At 44.8% G+C, this 26,755-nt stretch overlaps 1 protein-coding gene across 6 annotated transcripts in view; it reads left to right on the top strand.

Annotated features, from left to right (window-relative positions):
* FAM135A (family with sequence similarity 135 member A) overlaps positions 1-26,755 on the top strand; it is a 127,811-nt gene that overhangs the window by 22,504 nt on the left and 78,552 nt on the right. For all 6 annotated transcript variants that reach the window (XR_003096494.1, XR_003096495.1, XM_025217037.1 and 3 more), the window contains one exon: positions 18,374-18,453. Coding sequence is in view for 3 of the 6 variants with exons in the window: in XM_025217037.1 (XP_025072822.1) it covers positions 18,374-18,453 (80 nt within the window). In the remaining 3 variants the exon portion in view is untranslated. Of the gene's footprint in view, positions 1-18,373; positions 18,454-26,755 lie in introns of those variants that run through there.

Below are 26,755 nucleotides of genomic sequence, written 5' to 3'. Positions count from 1 at the left end.
GCACCTGGACCTCTTCAGCCTCCGCAAGAGAAGGTTGAGAGGCAACCTTGTGGCTGCCTATAAGTTCATCACGTGGGCACAGAAGGGAATTGGTGAGGTTTTATTCACCAGTGCACCCCCGGGGGTTACAAGAAATAATGGCCACAAGCTAGCAGAGTGCAGATTTAGGCTGGACATTAGGAAGAACTTCTTCACAGTTCGAGTGGCCAAAGTCTGGAATGGGCTCCCAAGGGAGGTGGTGCTGTCCCCTACCCTGGGGGTCTTCAAGAGGAGGTTAGATAGGCATCTAGCTGGGGTCATCTAGACCCAGTACTCTTTCTTGCCTATGCAGGGGGTCGGACTTGATGATCTATTGAGGTCCCTTCCGACCCTAGCATCTATGAATCTATGCTGGAGGTGCTCGCAGCCTGTGTGGGGCAGTCCTAAACAGGCACAGGCAGCCCCACGATACAGGCTGTGAGTGGCTGCGGCACGGGGCACCAGCAACGGGGCAGGCAAGGGGCCACTTGTCCCCATGCTCAGCACCAGCTTGTAAGCCGCCCCCACAACCAGCCTGGCCCGGCGCCGGCTCTGGGCTCGCCCATTGGGGCTGTGCCATGGCGGCAGCAGCTGCAGCCCCCCCGCTTGCTACCCCAGGCAATGTTCACTGCTGCTGCCCACCTGGAGGTTGCGCGCTGGGCAGCACAGAGGTGGTGGTGACAAACACTGCCCGGAGTAGTAAGCGGGGGGGCCGCAGCCCCGACGGGCGAGCCCGGAGCCAGCATGGGGCCCAGGCTGGCAGCGGGGGTGGGTTACCAGTTGGTGCTGAGCGCAGGAAAAGCAGCCCCTCACCTACCCTGTGACCAGCTGCAGCAGGGAGTGCCAACCATGGGGCGGGGAAGGGGCCGCTATTCCCCCAACCTCAGCACCAGCTTGTTCCCTGCCGGGGAGCAGGGGGTCGGGGCTGCATGCTGTCCCCTGCCTGTACCACGGGGCTCCATAGACCCCTGCGCTCCGCTCTGGGCCCCACTAGTGCTGGCCCTGAGACATTGGTCCCAAGATGGTGACCAGGGGGTGGGGCATCTGTCAAGGGGCGGAGCTACCCATGCAGCCCTTGACACCTTGCCAAAACTGGGTAAAAGTCCCTCTGCCTGAAATAATTGCCTGCCCCTGACCTAGAACCTGTCTCCCCTGGGCTATTGCCTTAACCACTAGGCTGTTGGCTAAACCATGGAAGGGCCCTTGTACTCTGGGAAATACTCACGAGAACTGGATTTTTGTCTAACTAAAGCTTCGGACTCACCCAGCTTTATGCACATGTCTGGGTCATCCTGTTTTGCTGCGGAGGTGCCTAGTACAGCGGCGTTCTGACTAAGCATTGTCAGTGTGTAGGTGTGTGCTTGTGTCTATAGAGTTGAATAGAAAGCTGTGTGCAAAAACAAAATCTGTAAGTACATAGTCCTGTTTGAAGCCACAGACTCTTTCTATCTGGTGCTACCCTTATTTGTACTGGGCAGTGGGAGGTAGGGGAAATAGCTAGCATTTACTTTCCATGTCTTAGAGCAGGGGTGCTCAACCTTTGGCCTGTGGGGTCATATGTGGCCTGCAGAGCCATCAGATCTGGCTTGCCGGTATTCCCATGGGTTGAATAATTTGACAGTGGAGGAGTGGTGGCCATTAATATGCCACATTTCCCCCCCTGCCAAATTCCCCAAACCCCAAGTCCCACATGGTCGGTTGGGCCGAGCCAGGCTTAGATCCCTTCTCCCATGGTGCCCTCTGTCCCTGGTCCCTGGCAATGCTTCCTTCCCTCCCCCTTCTCCAGGCTAGGCCTCATCTTCTTTCTTTTCCATGGGCCAGGTCAAGCTCCTTTTTCCTGCGGGGCTGTGTTGGGGCTGGCCTGCCTCCTTTCATGTGGCCAGATGGTGCCTACTGTGCCTGGCTGGGCGCTAGATTGGGAACACCAGCTAGACCAGGTCTGCAGAGGGACTGGGAGCTGGCAATCCAGTCTACCAGGCAAAACGTTAGAGCACCACTGTCTTAGGGTGATGGTTGGAGGGGAGATACCTCTCATACAGGGGGAAGTGTAACATCAGCGAACTCCAACCCGTTTGGATAACTGGGAACCCTACATGTGTGAGTTGTAATATAGAGGTCCCTGACCCTGGCATTGCGGGGTTGTCTCTCTGCTTCTGGTATATGCCATACACTGACAGAGTAAGGGAAGTGAGCTGCCCATGTCCTGTGTCAGTACCAAACCTCAGCTTCCTTATTTTCACTTCAGGTTCACCCTTCCCCCCAGTGCTGCTGGTTCTAGAGGGAAATGGGAAGCCAGAGAAACGCAGAAGTGAGGAAGAAAGGAGTTAGAGCTATGCAATGGAGATTGGGTTTGATTTGTAGCACAGTATGCAGTACTGAGATCATAGCTGGGAGCATGCACTAAGCATGCAGTGCTGAGACCGGAATGAAAAGCTGAGAACTGGCACGGTCAAAGTGTGGCACAAGCCTGAAATACGTGTAAAACGTCTGACGAAACTAACGGAGCAGCTCGTGTCCCTCAGATCTGTTTTGTTAACTTATATTTGTCTTGATGGGGTGTACTGTTTCTCAATTAAATATTTTCAGCTGATGAATGGATACTTGGCACTGTAACCTGTGATGCAAGCTGTATTCAGCCTGTGGAGATGGATCATCTGGCTTGTGGGGCTTCTCATGTACTGGCTGACTCAACTCGACTGGCTGGATTTGTCCTGTAGGGCATGTCAGTGTAGCTGCCAGAGTTCTGGAACCCAAGGATTAATGATGCCATGGCTTGTCCCACCTCACCCTCCACCCCCTTACCCACTGCTTGATTCAGAGTTTTTTAGACTAAGATTGGCAGCAGAGGACGTGGGGACCATGGCAAGCAGATTAACCTCCTGGTTCTGGAGCAGCATTGATATAGTGTCCCTAGCAGCTTTAGGGATTAATAATGCCCCCACAGTTTGTGGGTCATTCAGCCTGGATCCAGCCTGGAGGGTCTAATGAGTATGACACCCATTCTGTAGATAAATGTTAAGAGCCTGTTTCTCTTTCAATAACCCCAGACTTGAGGTGTAGACTTTTTTTATTCTATCCCGCTCCTCTGAGTTTTTCACGGCATGGATCAGGCAGGAAGTAGAAGAGCAGGGTTGTGTGTGGATACATTTGCAGAGGTGGATTAGCAAAACTAATGGACTGCAGGAACTTGGTTGACAGTTAATTTAGCATATCACAGATATTAGAAGAAAGGCTCCTAACTAAGGCATCTCAGTCTAGATTTTTTTTTTGCTGTTTTGATACGGTTTTTTGTTTGTCATTCTTTCTTTAATTGGTGATGCTGATAAATGATGAATTGTTCAGATTTTAGCAGATTTTAGGTAATAATGTAGACCTTTAGCCTTGTGTTCCTTCATAGGACATCATAATTTTCTTTGTGTGATTCTATATTTGAGTTTTGTTGAACAATTAAGTTTTAAAAATACAAACTTGAAATGGCTCTAATAACTAAGTGTAGATATGTGTTAATTGCAACATATCAAATAACAAAAGGGGAAAAACCCTCTGCAATAAAGTCCGGACAATAATTCAGTGTTGTTCATGATGATTGTATTTGTGATCAGTGTCTGTAGTGCCTTTATGTGGAGAGATTCTTGCAAAGGTGCATCAAGAAATTGCTTGTTTGTGTTTTACTTTTGTTTTTTTAATTGCTTTATCAAAATCACTTAGTAAATGCAGAATATGTATAATGTACCTGAGCACTTCCTGCAACAAGACTTCCGGCCAGATTCTAATATAGCATGCTTTTTAATGTATAACATATGTGTGATCAGTTTTATAGGTAAGCTTTTCAGTATTACTGAATCATTTTGAAGCCTAAGACCGACTGAAAACTTGAGGGACTTGAGCTCTTAGATGACTTAGATGTGGTTTTAAAATTGAGCCCAGTAGCCCTTAACTTTTATGGTTTTGAGTCATAGATTTAGTATACTTCTATGATAAATAGCTTTTATTTTTATTTGTACGGCAATGAATATGTTTTTGTAGCTATTTAAAAATAGATTTTCAGATCAAGTATTTTGAAGAACAGTGAATATTTATGAATCTCACTGTGATTAAGTGGTCTTTTTATAAAAATTGGCAGCTTTCCTTTAGTAGACATGGCAATACTAATTGCTCTATAGCTTTATTTTTTCTATGCTGTACAACCTCCCAAGACAGCCAGCTTAGTTTAGCACTGGAAAGAATCCCTGGAGTAGGAGGAATCTTGTGTATGATTCTGACTTGGCTGAAGAATAGCAGAGAATAGTTGTACAGACTGCACCAGCATGCAGCACTAACAGCCTCTGTGAACTTTGCTACATGAGGTAGTTTGGTAGAGGGAAACTGGAGGATCAGGGTAGCAGTGCTAAAAGAGTCCTATTACATCTGATCAGGATGGCGTGCAGGGAACGTCCATCTGTTGCAAGATCACTACAAATTCTGCTTCTTCCTGCAGAATAGAAAGCACTAGTCTTGTTGCCAGAAGACCTGATGCTCCTATGGAAGAAGGGTCAAGATTTACTGTTTTACAAGGAAAATAAAAACAAATTCTTCCTGAATTTGATTCCTAATGCATTGAGGATAATTAATGATTCTTTTTATGATTAAACACCTAGGTAATGGTACAAATATGCTACAACTTTCAAAAGCAAACTTCGCAGAGATGCTTCATAATTTTGCAGACCACCTGGCTTTCACTGCTGCAGCCCAGCAGTACAGAGTAACCTGAACATGGAAGTAAAATGGGGCTGACTGAACTAGCAAATGTATTGAATTTTCAGTAGTGTACAGTTCTGTGCAGAAGTTTCAGTTCTGATGCAGAGCAGAAATTCTTCCTGCAATATTCCACAGCGCTCTTTTCTTAGCATAAGCTAATCTTCACAGAAAGTAATCTTTTACCTTTTGACTAAAGCCTTTGGGCTTTTTGGTCTAAATTTGTAAGTGTAGTCTTCATCTAAAGAGTTGAAAATCTGCGCTGGTCCAAGGTGCAGCATTTGCAATACTATATTCTGGCAGCGGGGGAGGGTGGGTGTTGTTGCAATATTAAATGCTGGCATGGGGTCAGTTCAGTGGGAGCCAACCTTCTGGCAGATGTGCTACGAATTAGTTCCAAGCTGTTCCCGAGTGCCATTACGATTCTCTTCCCCTGCCCAATCTGCTGCTCTGCTTTCTGCTTCCTGCCTTATCTGCCACTGTGCTGCCTGTCCCCTCCCCACATGGCTGCTGCTGCTGCATACCACATACAGAGCCTGCCTGTGCCAGTGCTGGCAAGTTGGCCAATCCTGGTTTAGTTTGTTACACGTTTTTAAAATCTGACACCTTCCAAACTAAAAATCCCTAAGATAAAGATGGGGGCTCCATGGAATCTATGTTTTAACACAAGAATGTGCATCAGAATCTCCAGATTTATTAAAAAGCAAAATGAAACTGTCTTCTGTACTGTGCATTTAATATGCAAAACATAAAAAGTGTTAAATTTAGCATTATTCCACTTGAATCAGCAGAAAAATTATGACTCAGTGATATGGTGTATCCCATTTATCTCACTGGATTTGTTGATTCTGAAACCCAAAGATGAGTGCCTCATTTTCCAGCTATCTCTTCTGAGATTCGTAGCAGTGAAATAATATTACTAGTAATCTGTTTATTTTACACCAAAATACTAAAGTGCCTAGGAATTTTAATATCTAAATAATAAAGGGTCTTCAGATAGCAGTAACTGGAGAAGGCTAGGTAGTGTGGCAGTAGGGGAAGAGTTCGGGTAGCTGGACTCTCTGTCATTTATCTCTAGTATCATCCAGTTACCTCACTTAACAAATATGGAATATGAAGACCCTGAGCATGGTGGGGATGAGGAGAACATGCAGGCAATTCTGACTGCCGTTGTGCCATGGCTGCCACCAGCTGATGCTAGCAGTGGCATCCACTGGGGACAGTCTCTGCTGCAGTTGTCTCCAGCTTATGCCCATGTGGCAGCCCCCTATTGCTCCCTGGATGAAGTGTGCGCCTTTGAAGCAACTTTGTAGTGCCACAGCCAGGGGGCTGGAACATTTCTATTCTATGCTCCTGTAGCATGATATGTTTGTAGCGCTACAAAGTGCTGCGGCACTTTTTGTAGTGTTACAGATGAATGTCTTTCCAGAGTCTTTAGTCCATTTGGTGCTTTGGTAAATATCACCCATAGCAGTTTTTAATGTTTGTAAATACTCAGTTACAGAAAAGCTTTTTTGGTGCAGAATCAAGATTTATCTCACATCCTTCTGAAACACTGAATTCAGCAAAACTCAAATCCCTGGAAAATGGGAAAAGAGTTAAGGTATGCACCCACGCAACTTTATTTCTAGTTGCTACTGCCAAGGGAAAGAATCAATCTGTAAGCACTTCAGTTGCATTCACAGCATTATGCTTAGAGGTATTGCCTGGTAGAGGGACTATCTTCAACTGTGATATAGCTGGCCTGAACTGCCTTATACCCTCATGTATTTGCCTCTCCCTTGTCCACATGGGCGTACAGTAAAAGGAAAGAAGTGTACAGGTATCTTGAGATCTAGTATGCTTCTTTTCAGCACTTCATTTTATAGGTTTTGTTAATGGAGTACAGTGGTCTTCTTACCATGAAACTTGTCAGCTGGTAGGTGGAAGGATGTGTAGTTGAAATGTATGATGTAACAAAATAAGTGAAAGTATAGTACAAGGCGGTTTCATGTGTATTAGAGGGAAGAGGTTGCAGAATGTAGCTGAGATGTCCTTCAGTAGTCTAAGTGTTGGACTGTAGGGTGGGTGTAGATCATTCCTTTTCATTACAGTCCAGAGACTGTGTGTATGGGTATATTGCTGTAAGAATACAGTTAAGGTTGCATGTTGTATACCTTTCCTCTTACACTTCTGAAAATCAGGAACTGAGTTGTGCTGAACTAGTTGTTCAGAAAGGGCGCATAAGACCACTGTCAATCTTAAACATGCATTAGGTTTTTGTCTTTGGGATTTGTAGTTTACGAAGAAATGTTAGTTGCAGATGTTAGGATCTCATGCTAGTGTTGCTAGGTAGGGAGTAAGGAAATGCTTGATTTCTGTGTGCTTGTGTCTCCTCCTGTGCTCTTTGTTATTGTGAGAGATTATGGTTATGCTTTGAACTGTCTGAAAAGGTAGTTGCTGCCAGGGGTAGCGGGCAATTGGATGTTCTGTGTTCCGAAATCTTGACTGTTTTATTATAGGTTTACCCCAAGTAAGTAAATGATAGAAGACTGGCATGTCTTTCCTATCATCCTTTGCAAGATAAACACACTGCCACCATTTTATCCTCCCCTCCCACTCCTGTTAAGCCAGAAGTGTCAAACATGTGTCCCACAGTCTGGATGCAACCTGCAGAGGTGCGTCAGATGGCCTACTGTCTTCTCTTGGGGCTGGAATGGAGACGTCTGGGCAGGAATTTACCACTTACAGGGGCTTGTCTTCCCTAATCACTCTCACACTGCTGTGTAGGGAGGTGTTGCCAAATTTACTGTTCTGCTTTGTCAATCTGAATGAATCTGTAAGTACTTCAGTGAGTACACTGCGGGGGTGAGTGGCACCAGGAATTGGTGGCACTTAGAGACAGGGGTGAGTGTTGGCAGCTGCAACAGGAGCTGGACTGACACCTTGCTCTGCAGCAGTAAGAGGCAGATAGGGGATGCAAATCTATGTTGACTCCCTGGCTGTTGCCTGGCTGATACCTCCCCCTGCAGTATGGGGGTTTCAGCAATGTGATGTTCTCAGCTGAATTAAACACCCGATGGTGCATTGGAAAGCAGTAGTTCTGAAAGATGCTCTGTTTATCTCTGTGGGTGTTCTTACTTTCATACAAAGAACTTGTGATTATGCATAAAATATATTCATTCTCATCTCCTTGCCTGTGTCTCAAGACAGTGTGCATGTGATGTATAGTTGCATCATGACTGTTCATAGCTCCTTTCACAGAGGGGGAAATATCCCCATCCCAATTCTGGCTGCAACATAGAGCAAGGAAAGGGACCTTGGAAAAAAATCTATAGGAACAGGGATCTTGAGTTAGTGGCTTATAGGCGAGGGAACAGGGAGAAGGGCCAGACAGATGTACCCAGGTCTTATATGATGCCATCAGAAAAGTTCAAGACACTCTTGGAAGGGTAGCTTTGACAGACCCTAGTACATGGGGAGCAGGAGAAATGTAGCTGCTGACAGCTACAGAGGGACAAGGGGTCCCCAGATACAATACCCAAGTAGGGAGAGGGTCTTGACTATCCTCAATAGGGAAAGTCTCCCTAGAAGAATGAGAGCTGATGGTCTTTTCCATTCACTTTATCATCCAAACCCCTCTCCTTCAATTTCAAATCCATCCCCCCCACCATCTCAGCCCTTCTCACAGGCAATCTCAAGTGTAATTTATTTTCCTTTTGTAAATACATGAGTGCCTGCTGTACTCAGATTACTATTTTCCCAAAATAAGTCCCCTCCCCCCCCCACAGAAGGTTGCAGCAGATTGCTTTCCTTTTCTCTAGATACCTGCCAAGACAGATTCAAACTGACATTGGCAGGTTGTACATGGGCTTCAGTGGCTGTTGCGTGTATATTTAAACTCTGCAGCTGGGGTGGGGAGTGGAGGGGAGGAGAAAGTAGCAGGTTAAAAAGATGTTGTCTGCCCTGTCGGTAGCCTGGCACCTCTAGAGTTTAACTGTTGTGAATACAATTTCTTTAGTTTTGCTCTTCCAAAAGGATGGCATATACCATGTACTTGATGGGAGAAATGTTGAACAACTGAGGCCAATTTGGGCACAAATGTGATTTGATCTCCTAGTCCTCTCTGCCTTGTGGCCCACTGGTGTTCAGTTGGTTTTAGGGCACTCCAACTAAGAGTGTGGATTTTAGAACACATGGATATAGATTATGAATTTAACTAAAAGAAATGCTGTCAGGAAACTAGTAACTTGCTTCTAAAATATAGCTGCTTCTAATCAGTCCTTCAGATTTGTTCTTGAATCCTAATGAAATAAACCATTGGATAGCTCTGCTTTTAATACTTTTTTTCAAACTTGTAGAAACTAACTGGTTTAAAATTCTGTGTTTGTAGCTGGTGCGTGTTGGAAAAGTAAGGAAGTATAATAAGTACTTTTTTAGAACCATGCATCTGAATCCATGTGTTTATTTCATAATTGTCTCATACTTAGAACAATGTCTCAAGGTTAAATTATTGTGCAACTTGATAGTGGTATTTGTTGTCCCAGTTAGTTAAAGAGGAGCAATTTATTGTTCTTTGAGTGCTGTGGAAAATGACTGAGAGAAAGAAGGATGGTGACAAGAGAGATGAACGTGAGTAGAGAATAGAGAATGAGAAACCCTGATATTAATCTTCAGCTAATCCATCTTTACATAAAATTGATGATAATTATGTTAGGAAGGATCAGAGCTGCAGTTATCTTCAGTCTGTTTATTATTTTATCTTCAGTCTGTTTAATATTAACTTCCAGTTAAGTGCCAAATATATTTGCTACCAAAATGGATATTGACACTCATTTAAAATCTCACTATTACGAGTGAATTCCAATGCCTGTACACCCACTTATGTACAGATGAGAGGAAATAAAACAGTACTACACAGCTGTAAAGCTTTCAAAATCTGAAAGATTATTGGCAGTAAAAGACACAGTGAGTTGAAAGACTTATCTTCTGTTCTTCCATCTGTTGCATTTGGAAAACATTGTATAAAACAAAGGTGTGTGACCAACTATGAGTGTTTGTTTGCAAAGATAGAACTCTAAACTAGTTTTCAAAGACACTGAAAATGTCCTGTCATCCCCCTCATCCCATCTCCTCTCAACATAGAACACAAATCAGTCCACCCAAGGCAGCCAAAAGCTGAACACTGGTAATAGTTACCAATATTGAATTGAAACATGATGACAAGCTGCACAGTCAGTGTTTCAAATAAAAATAAATGAAAATTAAGTTAAACAAATACAGCTATAAAGAACTTTGGAATATAGGAACTCTTAACACTTAAGATTGTCCTTCAGGGAACTGCTGCAATTCGAAGATGTAGATTAATTTAATACGTTTTTTCAGTCTTGTATATAGTAGCATATACAGCTACTTGGATGTTTAAAAATCAGAAAGATGCTTTGCATTTTTACTTTTTGTTTTTGAAACTTAAAGCCCCCAAAAGATAGTACCAAATTAACCTTACTTGCATATTCTCTGGGCCACAGGAATCCTGGGTGTTTCCTAACAGTAAGCAGGAACAAAAAAAGGCTTTGGCATCCCATGGAGAAATCATAAGTTTTGTTTAACTTCCATTTCACTTCTGTCTTTCAGTTATTTCCAGCAACTGCACCTGATGTTGTTATGCTAATGTTCCAAACTACCCCCAACAATCCTTTGATCTAAAATATTTTGTGTGTATATTTTTTAGTTGTCACAAATGGTCTTGCATAATGTCTCATGCTGCTATACTTTTCTTAGGTTTTTTTGTCTTGCAACTTAGACACATGTGTTTTTATAATAAGTTGAAAATGTATCCTATTTCATTTAAGCTTTCTCCTTTATTTACCACTGTTCGTATAAATTTTGCTTTCTACTGAGAAATGCTTCAGGCTTTCACAGGAGCGGTAGATAATATATTTAAGATCACCACTTATTTGGCTTAATTTTTCTCTGATTGTTAGAGGCCCAAATTAAAATCTTGTTTACCCCCCCCCCCCCCAAAAAAATAAAAAAATAAAAAAACAACGAATTGGGCCAGATTTAGATCTCATATTGGTTTCAATTGGAAGCAATTTCACTACAGTGTACAAAACAACCACATTTGCAAAAGTTCACTTTTAACAGTAGTAACTGAGTCCATGGTAGGGACTTCAGCCAACACAGCTGGGTTGCCAGGAGTGTGAAGAGGCGTGATTTGTGATAGATATACCTGCATCTGAAGAAGACTAGTGTAGATATAGCAGATATTTGGGAGTGTTTCTGCAAATGCTCCCTGTCCTCTCTACTCTGTAAATTTTACCAATTCCCCAGATGAGGTATTTAATGCCAGTGATATGATTCTGGAATTGTAGAGACCTGAGGCATTGAGTTAATTCAAAAAAGTCTAAGCTTTGATATTTTGGGTGCAAACCTTCAGCTTGATTAATGGAAAGATTCTGGAATCATGACTTTTTTTCTTCTACTTTCACAAGAGAGGTGAACATACCTTATGCTTGTAAAGAGCTTTGAACACTTCTTTGGTGATAGAACTAGATACAATGATTGGGTGTTCACTGCCAGAAAAATCCAAATTTATTAAGGGCATTCCTAAGGGCAAGGATCCAAAGAAATTATTAACGTCTAATTGAATGCGAGGCATTTCTTCAGCTTCAAATAGGCATTGCTTAAAAATACAATCACTTTGTATGGGAAAGAGAGTCATTCCCTTTCCAAAATCTAGTTTTATGAAAGAAATGAAGGTGGTCAAAGGTCAAGTGGTCTTGGGACATTATCACCAGCCAGGGGTACTAATGATAGGGAGGGTTGATGGTCATTACAACAGCTGGCTCCAGGCCTATTGCACAAAGTACAGGGCACAACAGGAGACTTGCCCTTTGAGGAAATGGAGCTCTTCAACATCCTGTCAGACTAAGTGCTCCACAACAGGCTTGTCCAAAATATGGCCCACGGGCCGCCATGTGGCCTTTCAAGCCATTTTATCTGGCCCGTGGCAGCGGAGTGTGGGGCGGTGGTGGTGGGGCAGCGGAGTGCAGAGCAGCGGCAGAGAGCAGAGCTGTGGCCGTGGTGGTGGAGCCGCAGCAGCGGAATGCAGAGCACGGCGGCGGAGCGCAGAGCCGCGGCGGCAGGGCCATGGCGGAGTGCAGAGCCACGGCGGCAGGGGAGGGTTGGGGCGGGCCGGCGAGTTGGGGCAGGGCAGTGGCGAGTTGGGGAGGGCCAGCCTGCAGGCCCCAGCTGGCAGCGAGGGGAGGGGAGCTGCTTACCTCCGCGAGGCTCATCAGTGAGCCGGGTCCTGCTGCAGCTGCTCAAGGGTGCGCGGAGTGGGGCTGCCCCAGCCACGCCTGATTGGAGGAGCTGGGGACGAGCTCTGCCCCTTGCCCCTGGCACGTGGCCGGGGGAGCTGCAGCATGGCCTGCACCCTGCCCACATGCGTAGTGGATGGAGGCATGAGGTAAGTTCCCGCACGGAGCTGGGGGCGCCTCAGGGCCATCTGGGGCGTACGGAGGCACGGGTCAAGTTTCCACGTGGAGCTGGGGGTGCCTTAGGGCTGGGCCGGGGCGTATGGAGGCACGGGGTAAGTTCCCGTGCAGAGCTGGGGGTGCTTGGGGGCCGGGCCGGGGTGGACGGAGGCACGGGGTAAGTTCCTGTGTGGAGCAGACCGATTTCATTGTCACTTCCTGCAACTTCATTGGTGTCAAGGGTCATGTGACATCACTTCCTGATGTGATGTCACTTCCTGTGAGGTCTTTGATTATGGCTCGCCGGCCCACTGGGTGATAAAAAGTTCATGATCTGGCCCCACATTCAAAAAGGTTGGACACCCCTGTCCTACAAGTATCATTTTCGAGAGGCTGAGGACACCATCCTGTTCCAGCAACCAACATCCAAACTATGAGCAGAAAAACGTCCTGGTGTACTATCTGTTGTCTTCCTTTTGAATCAGCCTGGCACTCTGAGACAGCAAGTTTGGTGGAAGAGTTGAGTCACTAGAGCTAATCTGAAGTATTGCTCCTTGTTTAATAAATGCCTTGCTTGGGTGCCAAACCTAGACAGCTATCACAGCAGATGGATGGGCATTAAACATTGCCCATGCTCCCTACACAACAGCATTCCCTACCTTATACCATTTTCTTCAGAAGCTATTCTCAAAGAAGGTTCTTGCCATCAGAACTAGCTTTGTTGTTTTGTCTAGAAGCCATAAAAAGCCATTGTGGGAGTACACGAGAAGAGATTTCTACTCTTAACAGTGTAGAAACTTACACTGAAGAAGACTAAACAAGTACATATGCAACCTCAACTTCAAGGTAGTAACAATTGTGTTCAGCTCATCTCTTGAGGCTCAGTGCTCGTTTGAAACTCAAGCCATTCACTCCATAGAAAGAATTTAACGTTATAGCAGGCCCCCAACCATGTACAGTACTTAAATAATGCCTTACATACTCTCTACATCTGAGTGTTCACAAAATGATCATAATGGTGCATCTCAGAAGTAAGGGCTTTGACGTCTATCCTTATTTGGAGTATTAGCTGGTCAAGGGTAGATTCCAGCAGGAGATAAAATGTGTATGGAAAAAGTTCTCAGCTTAAGCAGAGTCCAGGACTTCATGCCAAAGATGCTCTCTTACTTATTTGACTGGAAGTAGGTCATCCTTTTGTTTGGTGTCCCCTTGTAGCATTTTCAGCCTGCCACCCATCTGTTAGGTTCTAATTTAGCAATCCTGAAACTTCTTAAAGGGCTGTTACACACTAGTCTGTACTTCTGCCTAGACCTCTGCATAGGCTTTGCAGTGCTCAGGATGACTGTTTAACTCTCTGAATGTTCCTTGCACTACCTTACTCTGAAGACTGACTGCCTAGTGACTATCCTAGTGCTCTTTTGGCAGATTCCCTGTGCTACATTCCACAGTGACAGGTTAATAAAGGGTGCAGTTAAGCCTCTGACAGGCATAAATATTCAAGAAAATCAAATTATGTACATTTTAGTTCAGTAATAATACTTTATAGATATCCACTTATCTTTCCTTTTTCAAAGCCAGAATGATAGCTATTCTTGCCTTGAATTATGTATTGAATTTATGCCTGACTTGCTGGTAATCTGTGATTTTTAACTCCATTTAGCAGCATTTAATTCAGTGAGCACAAACATCATTAATATGCAAAAGACAAATTCTAACAGGTTCCTGGAATTATTACTCTTCAGGAAACTTCAAATCCATTAATAGTTACTCTTTAAGTATCTATGATTTTTCCCAGCCTTTCTAGTAACATGAAGAGCTTTTTTGGTGTTTTGCTGCTTTAGTCAAAATGCGTACACCCATCTTAAAATGGGTGAGAGGTAAGCTAACACAAATTGAAGTGTTTATTACACTTAGCACAATTGACCTGTGTGATGAAAGTAACAGGTCTTTGCTCACAGAATTGCTGTTTGGTTGCAAAAGTGGGAAGAATTGAGATATATATAATATCTATCTATCTATCTATCTATCTAGATATATATATAGATTAAAAAGAGTTAACTACATCATAGCTGAAATTTCTGATGGAACAAGGTTGACAGGTTGTTTTAAAAACAATTGAAAACAGAAAGGGAAAGTTAACTGGGGAGGTGAGCCAATCACAAAGAAGGAAGGCACAAAGTCAGAAAAAATATGCTTTAGGCAAGTGAAGGGTATAGCTAGGAATGAAGCTTGACTAAAACAAAGCGTGGCTGTAAGAGGAGATGAAAGGAGAGAAAGAGTAGAGGGTAAATAAAATACAGTGGAAGTGATTTGCAATGTAAATGAGAAGAAGTTAACTTTTAACAAATGTTCCTTTAGAATACAGGGTTTAAAAGCTATGGTCCCTGGGCCAGATCCATCCTGGAGGTCTTCTGAAGGGCCTGAGAATTCAGGATTGGGGATGGGGGCCCATCATCAAATTCTGGGGGTGCATTTTGGTGGCAGGAGGCTGAGCAATGGCTTTGTTAGTCCCTGTGGCTCCCAGAGCCACCATCATAGCTCAGGTACCCACAGCAGCTTATGCTGCTGCCACTTGCTCCCCCTCCAAAGCTGTGTCTGTATCTGGCCTGTGAGGAGCCCCATGGTATAGACCCAGCTGTGGGAGCTGGGCAAGTCTGACAACCCCTGCTTTAGTGTTTATAAATTTCATAGATTTCATAGACATTAGGGCTGGAAGGGACCTCACGAAATCATTGGGTCCAGCCCCCTGCCCAAAGGGCAGGAAGTCAGCTGGGGTCATATGACCCCAGCAAGATAATCATCTAAATGCTTCTTGAATTGTCCAGAGTAGGTGCCTGCACCACTTCTGGGGGGAATCTATTCCAGACTCTGGAGACTTGGATGATAAAGAGGTTTTTTCTTATGTCCAGTCTAAAATGGTCTTCCAGCAGTTTGTGACCATTTGACCTTGTCTTCCTTCAGGGTGCCCTACTGAATAGATGTTCTTCCAGATCCTGATGCATACCCCTTATATACTTATTGGCTGCCACCACATCCCCCCTGAGCCTACACTTCTCCAGGCTTGAATCCTTTGCCTATCAGCCTTTCCTCATAAGGCCTGCTCTCTTGACCTCTGATCATGCACATGGCTTTCCTCTGGACTCTCTTAAGCTTTTCCACGTTTGTTAAAGTGTGGAGCCCAGAAGTGGATGTAAACTCCGGCTGCAGCTTCACCAAGGCCAAGTAAAGCGAGAGAATGGCATCTTGGGTCTTGCTTGTGATGTATCAGTAGATGCAAGCCAGGATTTTATTTGTTTTGCCGGCTGTGGCATCGCATTGGTGGCTCATGTTCATTTTGTGGTCAGTCATGACCACCCCGCACCAGGTCTCTTTCAGTCATGGTGCTAGTGATATATTTGATATACATCATTGAATGGAATAGTGTCTGTTGCATGTTGAGTCTTCTTGTCTGAAGGGAGATCCTTACTAGTCATGGTATTTGAAAATTAATTACAGTATACACTTCTAACATTTTGGTAAATATCTTAGAGTCATAGAGAAGTAGAGCTGGAAGGGACCTCCAGAGGTCATGTAGTCCAACTCCCTGCCTGAGGTAGGATCATCCCTATCCAAACCTTCCTATACAAATTCATAATCTAATCTAGGTAAAACTACCATCAATCCTAGCACAGCACAGCATAGCACGGCACAGCACATAACACCCTAACCTGCTACAGGCAAAACAGGGAAACTACGGCAGCCAATGTCCTGCTTCTATAAAAGGTTATTAATATATACTCAAGAGACCTGAGGTAGAGGGCCTTGCCCCCTTGTGCAGTGGAAGACAAAAAACTACACTGTTTGTACCAATCTGGCTATGTGCAGTTGATCTGACCCAGAGCAGAGGGGCAATGCCCTCTAGCCAAGAACTTTGGGCTTTAAATTGCAGAAAGAGCATGGCACACCCCAGTCAAAATGCCCAGCCTTGGCTGCAGCCAACACTCAATGCCTTTGAGGAAGGCTTAAAAACATCAGAAAGGGGAGGTGGGGCAACCAGTAAAGCCCATGCATGGGAAATACCCATAGTAGAACATAGGCATAGATACACCTAGATCATCCCTGACCAGTGGCTGTCCAACCTCTTGAACACCTCCAGTGATGGAGAGTACACAACTTCCCTAGGCAGTGTATTCCACTGTGTCACCATTCTGTCATCTGCTGTGCGTAGTTTATTCCTCATTCTAGTTAAAACATTGCTTCACAGATAAGAGGTTGAGTTTTTTATTTAATGTTCACATATTTTGCCCTGAGCTGAGCCACTTCTTCTAAATCAGGGATGTCAAACTCATCAGGCCCCACATACCCAATGAGTGGAGCAGGGGCAGTCTGCAGACCTGATTGGCTCAGTATATCAGATTGGACTTGGAACATGCTAGCCCATCCCACATGCCATGTGCTGGACCCACCTCTGTGTGCCATGTGCACCAGCTCCGGCCCCCATAAGCTGCATGTGACATGAGGGTCTTGTCTTAGACTCACAGGCAGCACCATGGACTGCATGATAGGGCTCAATGGGCTGGATTTGACTGTAGGCCGTATCTGTTTTAAAGTCCAGTATTTTTAAAGGCCTGGTGTTAAAAGCTCAGCGTACCAGCCTACCTTGAAAAGTTTCTTGTTGTTCTGGCCCAAGGTATGGAGAAAGTGTCAAAGTTCTAGTCAAGATGATTGTGTGCCAAGATCTAAAAAAATGCAGTTATGGATCCAGCAATAACACTTATGACTATTGTATTTTTTAAAAGCCTCTTCAGTAAGGGAATCCTACAGTAAAGTGGCAACTTAGCCATATTACTAGGGAGAAGTATAAGAGTATCTCATGTAAGTGATACTTTGCCAAAACTTAACTCTCTCTGCTAAAAGCCTGCCCAATGAGGTCTTGTAATGTTTTCAGAAGATGTCCAGGCTTGGACTCTGACCGTCCTCAAAAAACAACTACCAAGAATATCTTCCCACATATTTTCACCAAATGAACTTGGCGTGCAGCTAGACCTTGCAGGAGGTTACTCTCAGCTGAACTTAAGGTTCCACATATCTGCATGGTTTTGTCCTGGGGACCCAGGTACACATTAAACAAGAGGGGTGACAGGCTAGAACCCTGAGTGATCCCACAGGATAGTTCCTTTGCCCATTGCCACCTTCTGGGACCTCCCTGCTAGGACGGAGTGGAATCAATTAAGAGCATTCCTACAAATACCCATCAAATCATGTAAACCTGTTATCAACATTTTATGGTCAACAATATCAAAGGTCTCTGAAAAATCTAATAGGAACAATAGAGTACAGTTTCCCCTTTTGATCTTCACATGAAGATCGTTGACTAAGACTATAAGTACAGTCTCTATGCTACATCCAGGTTGAAAGCCTGACTGAAGGGGTCAAGGAATATGAAAGTGTCCGCATGTGCCTGGAGGTGTCATGTGACCACTCATTCAGTGACATTCCCCCAAAAGAGAGGTTGGAAATGGGGTGGTAGCTGGCTGGGGAGTCAGCATGAAGAGAGGTTTTTTTTTTATTATGGATTGGATAATTGCAGACTTAAGAATTTCTGGTACCCTGCCCTCCCAAAGACAGGTAGACAACCCCTACAACAGTGGCACCATCCTTTATAAGCCATGATGGCTACAAGTCCACCTCACAACTGGATGGCTGTATTCCACCAAACACTTTGTCTGCACTGGTGCAATAAATTGATGCAATTGAAACCGATGCTTGTAAACAGGGTAAGACTGAGCTTTGCCAACCCTGAACTCAGACTCTTCTGCTAAATGGGTGGTCTCCAGGCTGTATGGAACACAAGAAATTTGGTCTGAAAAGTTGCTAGAAAACTCATCGGATTGGATTGTAGATGGATTCAGTTTCCAGGCAGAGACATGCCGGATTAGCAGGCTATTCATTACCTGGAACGGTATGAACCCAATACAAAATTATTACCAATTAGCAATTAGAGTGGAAAGGGGAGATAGCTTAATTTAAGCTTGGAAATCCTCTCCTCTTTTTTTTGAAAGTGTAGAATTTAGAGGAAAAGGTCATCAGAGGGAAAATAGTTTCATAGCAATGTGTCCTTTGTATATTGATATAGAAAGATGCTGTTTATCTTACGTTTTACACATTTTTTTCTTTTACTTCAGTTTTTACCAGATTCGTGCATCTATGAAAATTCCTCCAAGAATTCCACACAAATTAGAAGCTAGCTTGTTACGTGCTACTGGTAAGTACAGGAACTTTTCCAGTCAATAAGGTTTAATCTGGTCCTGTTTATTAAGAGGATAACCTGCCAAAATGGTTAGGTGCAGAATTTGACTTGCTATACATTAACAGTGCTTCACATTCTGCTTTTCATAAATTAAAAAAAAATAACCAAGAATAAAATTGGTTTTGGGTAAGCTGCAAAATACCTTGGTTACATATGGAGCTTGTTTATCTTTAACAATTATTCACAAAAAAGGACTGTAGAATTCCCTTGCTGCTGCTAAAGTATACTCCCCCATCCCTGCCAGCCACCAGCTGAACAGGGCTGTACTTTTTGCCTCTTCCCTCAACTGTCTAGAGAGAAGTAGTTAGTCATATTAGTCTGAAGTTAGGCAGGGTATGGTGACCCCTTAGAAGCTAACTTGAATATCTGATACCTTATGACAGTGAGCAGCACTGATTAGGTCCCCAGCAGCCCATTAACTCTTTTCTAACTTTGTGGTGTTTGCACATCCTAGAACACCGGGGGTGGGGGGCATTCAAGAAGCAAATTAACCATTTTGATTGCTGATATCAGAGTTTCCAGAGCTGCTAGACGAAAAAAAATTCTGCTTGTAAACTAAGTCCATTTAAAGTAGAGTCACTGAGAGACTCATTTACCATAACTGCCTTAAAAGTAATTGTGAGTAGAACCATGATTTAAAAAGCATATATTATGACACATGATTTGCAGTCCATTTGTTTGAAGAATAGTCATCTTTTTTTATAGTGCCATCTATTAAAATGTTTTGGTGAAAGGAAATGTATCAACTTAGGGGTAAATCTTGAAAATCAAGAATCTAACAGTACAGGTGTGGGACACAGGAACCAACTTGCCCATACTCATAACTCTTTTAATGGTGTCGTGTAAATAACTACATATTTTCTAATTTTTAATGTCTTCATATAGATAAATATTTCTTTTTAATGTATGATATGATTTGGAGCAGACTTCAGTTACTTTTCATAAAGTAACAGTGATATTTTTATAATTCAGATGTATGTATCCCAGCTCTTGTGCTATACAGGCAGGTCCTCGAACTTATGACACAATAGGTTCCTGAAAACCGCGTCTTAAGTTGAAACGTTGCAACTCGGAACCAATTTTCTCATAAGAAAAAATGTTATAAATGGAGGATTGGTTCTTGAACCAAGGCCCGATACCCTATTTTCACCAAAAGTAGAAGGATTCTGGGTTAGGATACATGGAGGTCAAGGGAAAAGGGATTATTTGGTGGTAGGGGTCTGCTACAGATCCCCACACCAAGGGGAAGAACTAGATTTGGAACTCCTGAGGCAGCTCTCGGAGACCATAAAGACTAGGGAAGCGGTAGTCGTGGGGGACCTAAACTACCCAGACATCTGCTGGGAGACGCAGACAGCAAATTCCTACCGTTCACGCAGGTTCCTATCCTGTGTACAGGACCTCCACCTGATGCAGGAGGTACGTGGTCCCACTAGGGAGAATGCCTTACTGGACCTGGTATTGGCAACAGGGGGTGACATGGTAGGGGACCTACAGATCGGTGGTCACCTGGGGGACAGTGACCACGAAATAATAGAATTCACCATAAGGTGTAGAGTGGGAAAGGTGACTAGTAGGGTGAAAGTGCTAGACTTTAGGAAAGCTGATTTCAATTAACTCAGGCGATTAGTCAAGGACACACTGCAGAGTAGGAGTTTTGAAGAGATGGGAGCCCAGGAAGGGTGGCTGTGCCTTAAGGAAGCGATCATTTGGGCACAGAGGGAGATGATCCCGATAAGGGGGAAAGGGGCCAAGAGGCTTCCTTGGCTGACCAGAGAAATCCAGAGCAGCCTAAGGGCAAAAAGGGGCTCATATAAGCAGTGGAAACAGGGAGAGATTACTAAAGAGGAGTATACTGACTCAGCTTGCAGTTGTAGGGAGGCAGTTAGAAAGGCCAAAGCTACCATGGAGCTGAGGATGGCATCCCAAGTTAAGGATAACAAAAAATTGTTTTTCACATATATAGGGAGTAAAAGGAAGGCCCAGGGCAGTATAGGACGACTACTGAATGGGCAAAAGCAATTGGTGACGGACAGGGGGGACAAGACTGAACTCCTCAATGAGTTCTTTGCCTCAGTGTTCCTAAACGAGTGGCAAAACAAGTCTCACAGTGGGATTGTAGAGAAGCAACAGCAGGGTGCCAGACGACCAAGCATTGACCCTGAGATGTTGCAGAGTCACTTGGAAGGACTGGATGTGTTTTAAGTCGGCAGGCCCAGATGAGCTCCATCCGAGCAGCAGGACAGCAGATGAACCTGCCCCTGCTGCCAGCATGTACTTGTCCAAGCAGCTTATCCAGCCCATTTTTTATCATACATTCTACTGACTTCTCTTGGCAGTGCAGAAGAGTGGTCTATCACATGTGTCAACAGACATAAAAATGGGCCATCTAAATTATGCTGAGGGGAAACCAGCACGGGTTCATGGCAGGTAGATCACTCCTGACTAATGTAGTCTCTTTTTATGACCAGGTTACAAAACACCTGGACGCAGGAGTAGGAGTAGATATCGTTTACTTAGACTTCAGGAAGGCCTTCGATATGGTATCCCACCTCATACTGGTGACCAAATTAAGAGGCTGTGACTTGGATGATTACACAGTCCGGTGGGTGGCAAATTGGCTAAAGGGTCATACCCAGAGAGTGGTGGTGGATAGGTTGGTATCAACCTGGAAGGATGTGGGCAGTGGGGTCCCACAGGGCTCGGTCCTTGGACCGATACTCTTCAATGTCTTCATCAGTGACTTGGACGAGGGAGTGAAGTGCTCTTTGTCCAAGTTTGCGGATGATACAAAACTGCGGGGAGAAGTGGACACACCGAAGGGCAGGGAACAACTACAAGCAGACCTGGACAGGTTGGACAAATGGGCAGAAAACAATAGAATGCAATTTAACAAGGAGACATGCAAAGTGCTGCACCTAAGGAGGAAAAATGTCCAGCACACCTACTGCCTAGGAAATGACCTGCTCGGCAGCACAGAAGCGGAAAGGGATCTTGGAATCCTAATGGAATCCAAGATGAACATGAGTCGTCAGTGTGACAAAGTCATCAGCAAACCTAACTGCGCTTTATGGTGCATCAGCAGATGCATGACAAACATAACCAAGGAGGTGATACTTTCCCTCTATCGGACACTGGTCAGACCGCAGTTGGAATACTGCATCCAGTTTTGGGTGCCACACTTCAAGAGGGATGTGGATAACCTGGAGAGGGTCCAGAGAAGGGCCACTCATATGGTTAAGGTCTTGCAGGCCAAGTCCTACGAGGAGAGACTAGGGCACCTGGACCTCCTCAGCCTCCGCAAGAGAAGGTTGAGAGGTGACCTTGTGGCTGCCTATAAATTCATAATGGGGGCGCAGAAGGGAATTGGTGAGGATCTACTCACCAAGGTGCCCCTGGGGGTTACAAGAAATAATAGCCATAAGCTAGCGGAGAGCAGATTTAGACTACACATTAGGAAGAACTTCTTCACAGTTCGAGTGGCCAAGGTCTGGAATGGGCTCCCAAGGGAGGTGTAGTGCTCTCCCCTACCCTGGGGGTCTTCAAGAGGAGGTTAAATAGGCATCTGACTGGGGTCATCTGAACCCAGCACCAGGGGGTTGGACTTGATGATCTATTGAGGTCCCTTCCGACCCTAACATCTATTGAGGTCACTTCCGACCCTAACATTTATGAATTTATGAAAAATACCCCAGAAGTTTGTACTCGATCAATTATAGACAAGTAATACAGGTACATTAATATATTTATATTGTAAATAGCAATCATATTGATTTGGAAGAACTTCTTTGAGGTGACTTTGCTGGACTTTTTGAAGGGTTCTTGGCTCGAGTCTTCTCAGGAGTCTTGGCTGCAGGTTTTTCTGGAGTCTTGTCTGCTTTCTTAAAGAAAGTGTCCAAGGAAGTTTGGACAGATGTTCTCCAGGGAGATGAGTGACACAGCAAACTTGTTAGCTGGCATGGCATTGCATCAGATCAAGCGTTGTAAGTCAAAACTGGTGTTGTAAAGTTGAAACAGGGTGTTAATCTATAAACGTTGTAAGTGTGAAACATTGTAACTCGAAACATTGTAAGTCGAGGACTGCCTGTACATCTTTTAGTACGCGCTAAGTTAACATTATGTTTGCAAAGTAAAGCACTTACATTAGGAAATGCAGTATTAAAAATGCTGAAGCAGTGTTAAATAAATTCCCTTCCACATATGCTTTGTGCTGTAATCTTCAATTACTTGGCCATATACTGTTTTTACACAGGTTTTCTTTCTTTCATCCTCTGTCAGTCATCTGCATAGTTCATCATCAGAGCTCAAAGCTTTATATCTAGGGACCTACCAAAATTGTGATTTTTTTGCATTTTTTGCAGAAAATGTGAAATCAGGTGTCTTCTGCGAAAAATGGCGGGCTCTGCGATTTTGGTGGGTTCACTGCAGGGGGAAAAAAAAATTTACTAGCAAGCAGAGAAAAGGTTGGGAAGACCTGCAGCCTTTAACCATGAGGGGAAGGGAGAGAGAGGGAGCAGATGAGAGGCTGAGCCTGTGACATAGGCTCAGTACAGGAGTCAGTCCAGGGCCAGTCAGGGAAGCAAGAGGGTTTTGGTGCCGTCTTTTAAGCAGCCAGAGGCATGCTGCTGCTGCAGCATGTTGCACCCTGAGGAGGATTGAGCAGGGATGAACACGGAGAAGAAATCTTCCAAGAGAGTCAGATACGTTTCAGCTCTGGACTGTGTATGGCAGTATCCTGCAGGGACCTGGCGTGCAGCTGGAGGCAGACTGTTCTGTTCCACCTGCAATGTGACTCTGGATGTGTTGAGGAAAACCAGTATAGATCGACATGTAGGCCGTGTCCAGATGTGCATGCATGTGCAGTTTCTCGTGCCACAAACCTCTTTGCGGTGCTACAAACTGCAAGCCTGGAATGTTAAAACATGCCCTGTGCTGCAGATTTGCAGTGTGGGGACAAAATTTGCTACCAAGATTTCCCTGTAGCAAAAAACACTGCTGAGGGAAAAAAAGTGGCATGGTGCATGCTACAATAGCATGCACCGGAACAAATTGAAGTTTGGTCCTCCAGAGAGATGTGCTGGCTGCTGAAGAGATGCTCTAGCTGCTGGCCAGAGCATCTCTACTATTTCATTTGTGCCCCAGCTGCTCCAGCATGCCAGGAACCAGGAGGAATGCGGAAAGGACAGTTTGCCTGAAGTGGGACAGTCTGTCCCTCACCAAAGTGCACGTGCCAGGGGGGTGCACTGTGGCATAAAGTAACGGCACAGATTTGTGCTTTTGCAGACTCATGACCCTGCACATCTAGATGAGGCCTTAGAGTCAAAGGTGCATATGAAGCACAAGCCTGCTGCAGAGACTGAACATCAGAGCAAGAAACAAGCAACCATGTCATCGCTCTTTAACAGGACCACAGAAAACAGCTTGGCAAGGTGAGGGTGGCATTTTCCCTCACAGAGGCTTTCGTGGGTGGTGAACATCTCACTGGAAAAACTTGATCACCCGAAGTGAAGGGGCTACCTGAACCAAAATGTTCCAAATGCTGGCAGTTTTCTTGTGTGCGAACAAGCTTCACCAAGACTGTCTCCCTGCAGTGATTGCCTTGCATATGTAGACTGCAGTGGCAGAATATGAATCCTTCTCTATTGTGACTGATGAAGCCACTGACCCTCAAGATTGTCACAACCCAAAAGGTGTGATTTTTATTTGTGTGTGCTTCGGCACTGCTAAATTGTCCCCGCTAAATTGCAAGCTTCCTTGCACGGTGGAGTTTTCTGCTGCAAAAGAGAATCCCGGTGCAAGGGAGAATTTCCCGCTGATTTGAAGCTTTCTTTGCAGGGTGCATTTCTTTGTTGCAGCACAGAGGTGCTCATTGCAAAGAGTTCCCGCCATTTGTATGTAGATTTGGGTCCCATTATTGGCCAGTTCTAAATTCTTCACACGTGGCGGCTAGTGATTGGCTTGCTAGCCGTATAAGAGGCTTGAGTGGTTTCCGCCCAAGTTGGAGGACTCCACGAACAAGGGAGGAGGAGACTTCACGCTGTGTGAAGATCTCTAAGCGCTGCGGATCCTCATGGACCCAGTGCATTTGAAGCAGGCTACGGAGATCTGATCAATCTCTAGCCTCTCCCCGTCGCCGATAGAATTCCTAGACGTACCCCACCCGCGCGCAAAAGAACTGGACCCACGGAGCCTAGCAAACTTCGTGTGAGTTGGTTCAGAGCTCTTCCGGACGAGTACTTTCTTCGGCTGACGCGACGGGCTCGCGTGTTCAGAGCCTTCAGCCGGATTGGGCTAGAGTTCACGAGTCTAGAACTCTTGTCCGCCTCTTTCCTTTTTCTTCTCTGTAACTGCAACTGAAGCAAGCTTTCCAGCCTACACCACTGCCATCTCGGTGTAAGTAAACAATCTTTTAAACTACCGATACGCGTCCATGCCTAATTCCAGAGCGAAAGCCACCCCTCTCCGCCCCCGTGTGCCCGGGCTGCTGGCCACAGCCCGCGTGCAGCGCGAAAAAGGGCTCGGGGTGCGCCCGGCCCGCACAAAGATAACTATGTGCTGCACATTTTATTTGTACCTGGGAGCTGAACAGACCTGGACCAGCCTGTTTTTCAAACAGAGCCGGTCCACCTCATGTCTATCAATTTTTCTAACATATCTCAGACCATAGTGAAGGTAAATGTCAACTACAGCTTGTCAACTAAGGTCTGGTACAAGAAGTCCCTTGCCACTCAAAGTGAAGACTTGCATGTGACTGTGTTGTTGCTGTTACTAGAGCCTGTGCTTGCAAGATGGAAGTCATGGTTTAGTGCTGTCCGTTACCATGCTGAGCATATGCTGTACTACCAGCAGTTTATGAGCAAGAAGCTAGAAATCGCACCTGGCACACAGTGCATGCCTAAGCTTTGTGATCTCCTGGAACAGGGAGACATTCAAGATCAAGTGAAGTTTGCCAGAAAATGCCTCCTGGTTCATGGAATTTCTAATGAGGTTGGAAGGCCGGCAGGCTGTGATCCACTATGCACATCAGAAGCTGATGCATTTGATAAATTGTGTTGAAGACATGGCATCACAAGAACTGTCAAGGTGTCAACATGAAAACCAGAAGAGAAAGGGACCTGTGAAGCTGAAATATTACTACAGGTACAATCCGTCACTGCCACTGCAGTTCAGACAGACAGCTGCCTCCTTCGTTAGTACTGTTCCTATTTTAGTCCCCAACCAGGTGCCTGTTCTGAATTGTGACTCTCAGCTACTGAAATCAATCGCTGGATGGCAGAAACAACAACAAGAAATGTGTGGCTTACATGAAGAGTGCCTCTGCCTGTATTTTGGGACTTTGTCTATGACCAGTTTCCAGATCTGTACAACCTGACAAAATGCTGCCTCACCATTCCAAAAAACTCAGTGAATGCTGAGCATGCCATCTCAGTGTATGGACAAATGTTCATTCCGCAGAGAGAGAATGTCAGCAGCAACTGCTGCTGGATGCTGCATGCTAGCATTTAACCACCAGCATGAATTGCCTGTCTCAAGGTTAGCATTAAGTAAACTCCTTTTTACAGTGTCCTTTAATAAAGTATAGTTGTGATATTAGTTACAGCTCATGTTGTGTATAGCTTTAATTTAATAAGACATTGCAGTTTAGAGTTTAATTAAATGCTTAGATTGCCTACTAATGGCTTTGATGGGCTTAATCAGGGTAATTAAGCTATGTTTCTGGCCATCTGCTAATCTGCAGGAAAGGGTGGGACTGCTGGGGCCCGTTGGCCAATCAGAGGCTTGTGCCATGATAAGTCCATGAAAATGATGGCTGGCCCCATGGTCTGCCCCAAAAATTGGCTGACTGCTTCCTCAATTTGTGTAGATCCCTATTTATGTTTACCACACAGACTTCTGCCACTTACACTATTGAATAACTGATAACAGTAGTAAATTGTCTTCTCTGTGAACTAGAACTGGGGAGGATTGATGCATACTCCTTGCCACTAGTTTCACCAGATGCTGCCAGCAGAAAAACAGAGAGAGAATCTGGGGTTCCATTTCAGGCTCTGAGGAGTGTAGTCTCAGTCAGACTTGTGTGTTCCCCTGCAATGTATCCCAGGTCTTGCCTCTTCCCCTTGCCTAGTTCCGTGTCACAGTCCATTCTCCTTAACTATCTAGGCACAGCCCCAGTCCTTAAACTTCTCATTCCAGTCTCCATCTCTATGCCTGGAAAATCTTGTGTTTTCCCTCTCCAGGTTTCTCTTTTTGTGTGCAT

Source organism: Alligator sinensis, unplaced genomic scaffold, assembly GCF_000455745.1.
Source record: "Alligator sinensis unplaced genomic scaffold, ASM45574v1 scaffold499_1, whole genome shotgun sequence".
NCBI classification, from domain to species: Eukaryota; Metazoa; Chordata; order Crocodylia; family Alligatoridae; genus Alligator; species Alligator sinensis.
This window is presented reverse-complemented; position numbering and strand designations above follow the sequence as displayed.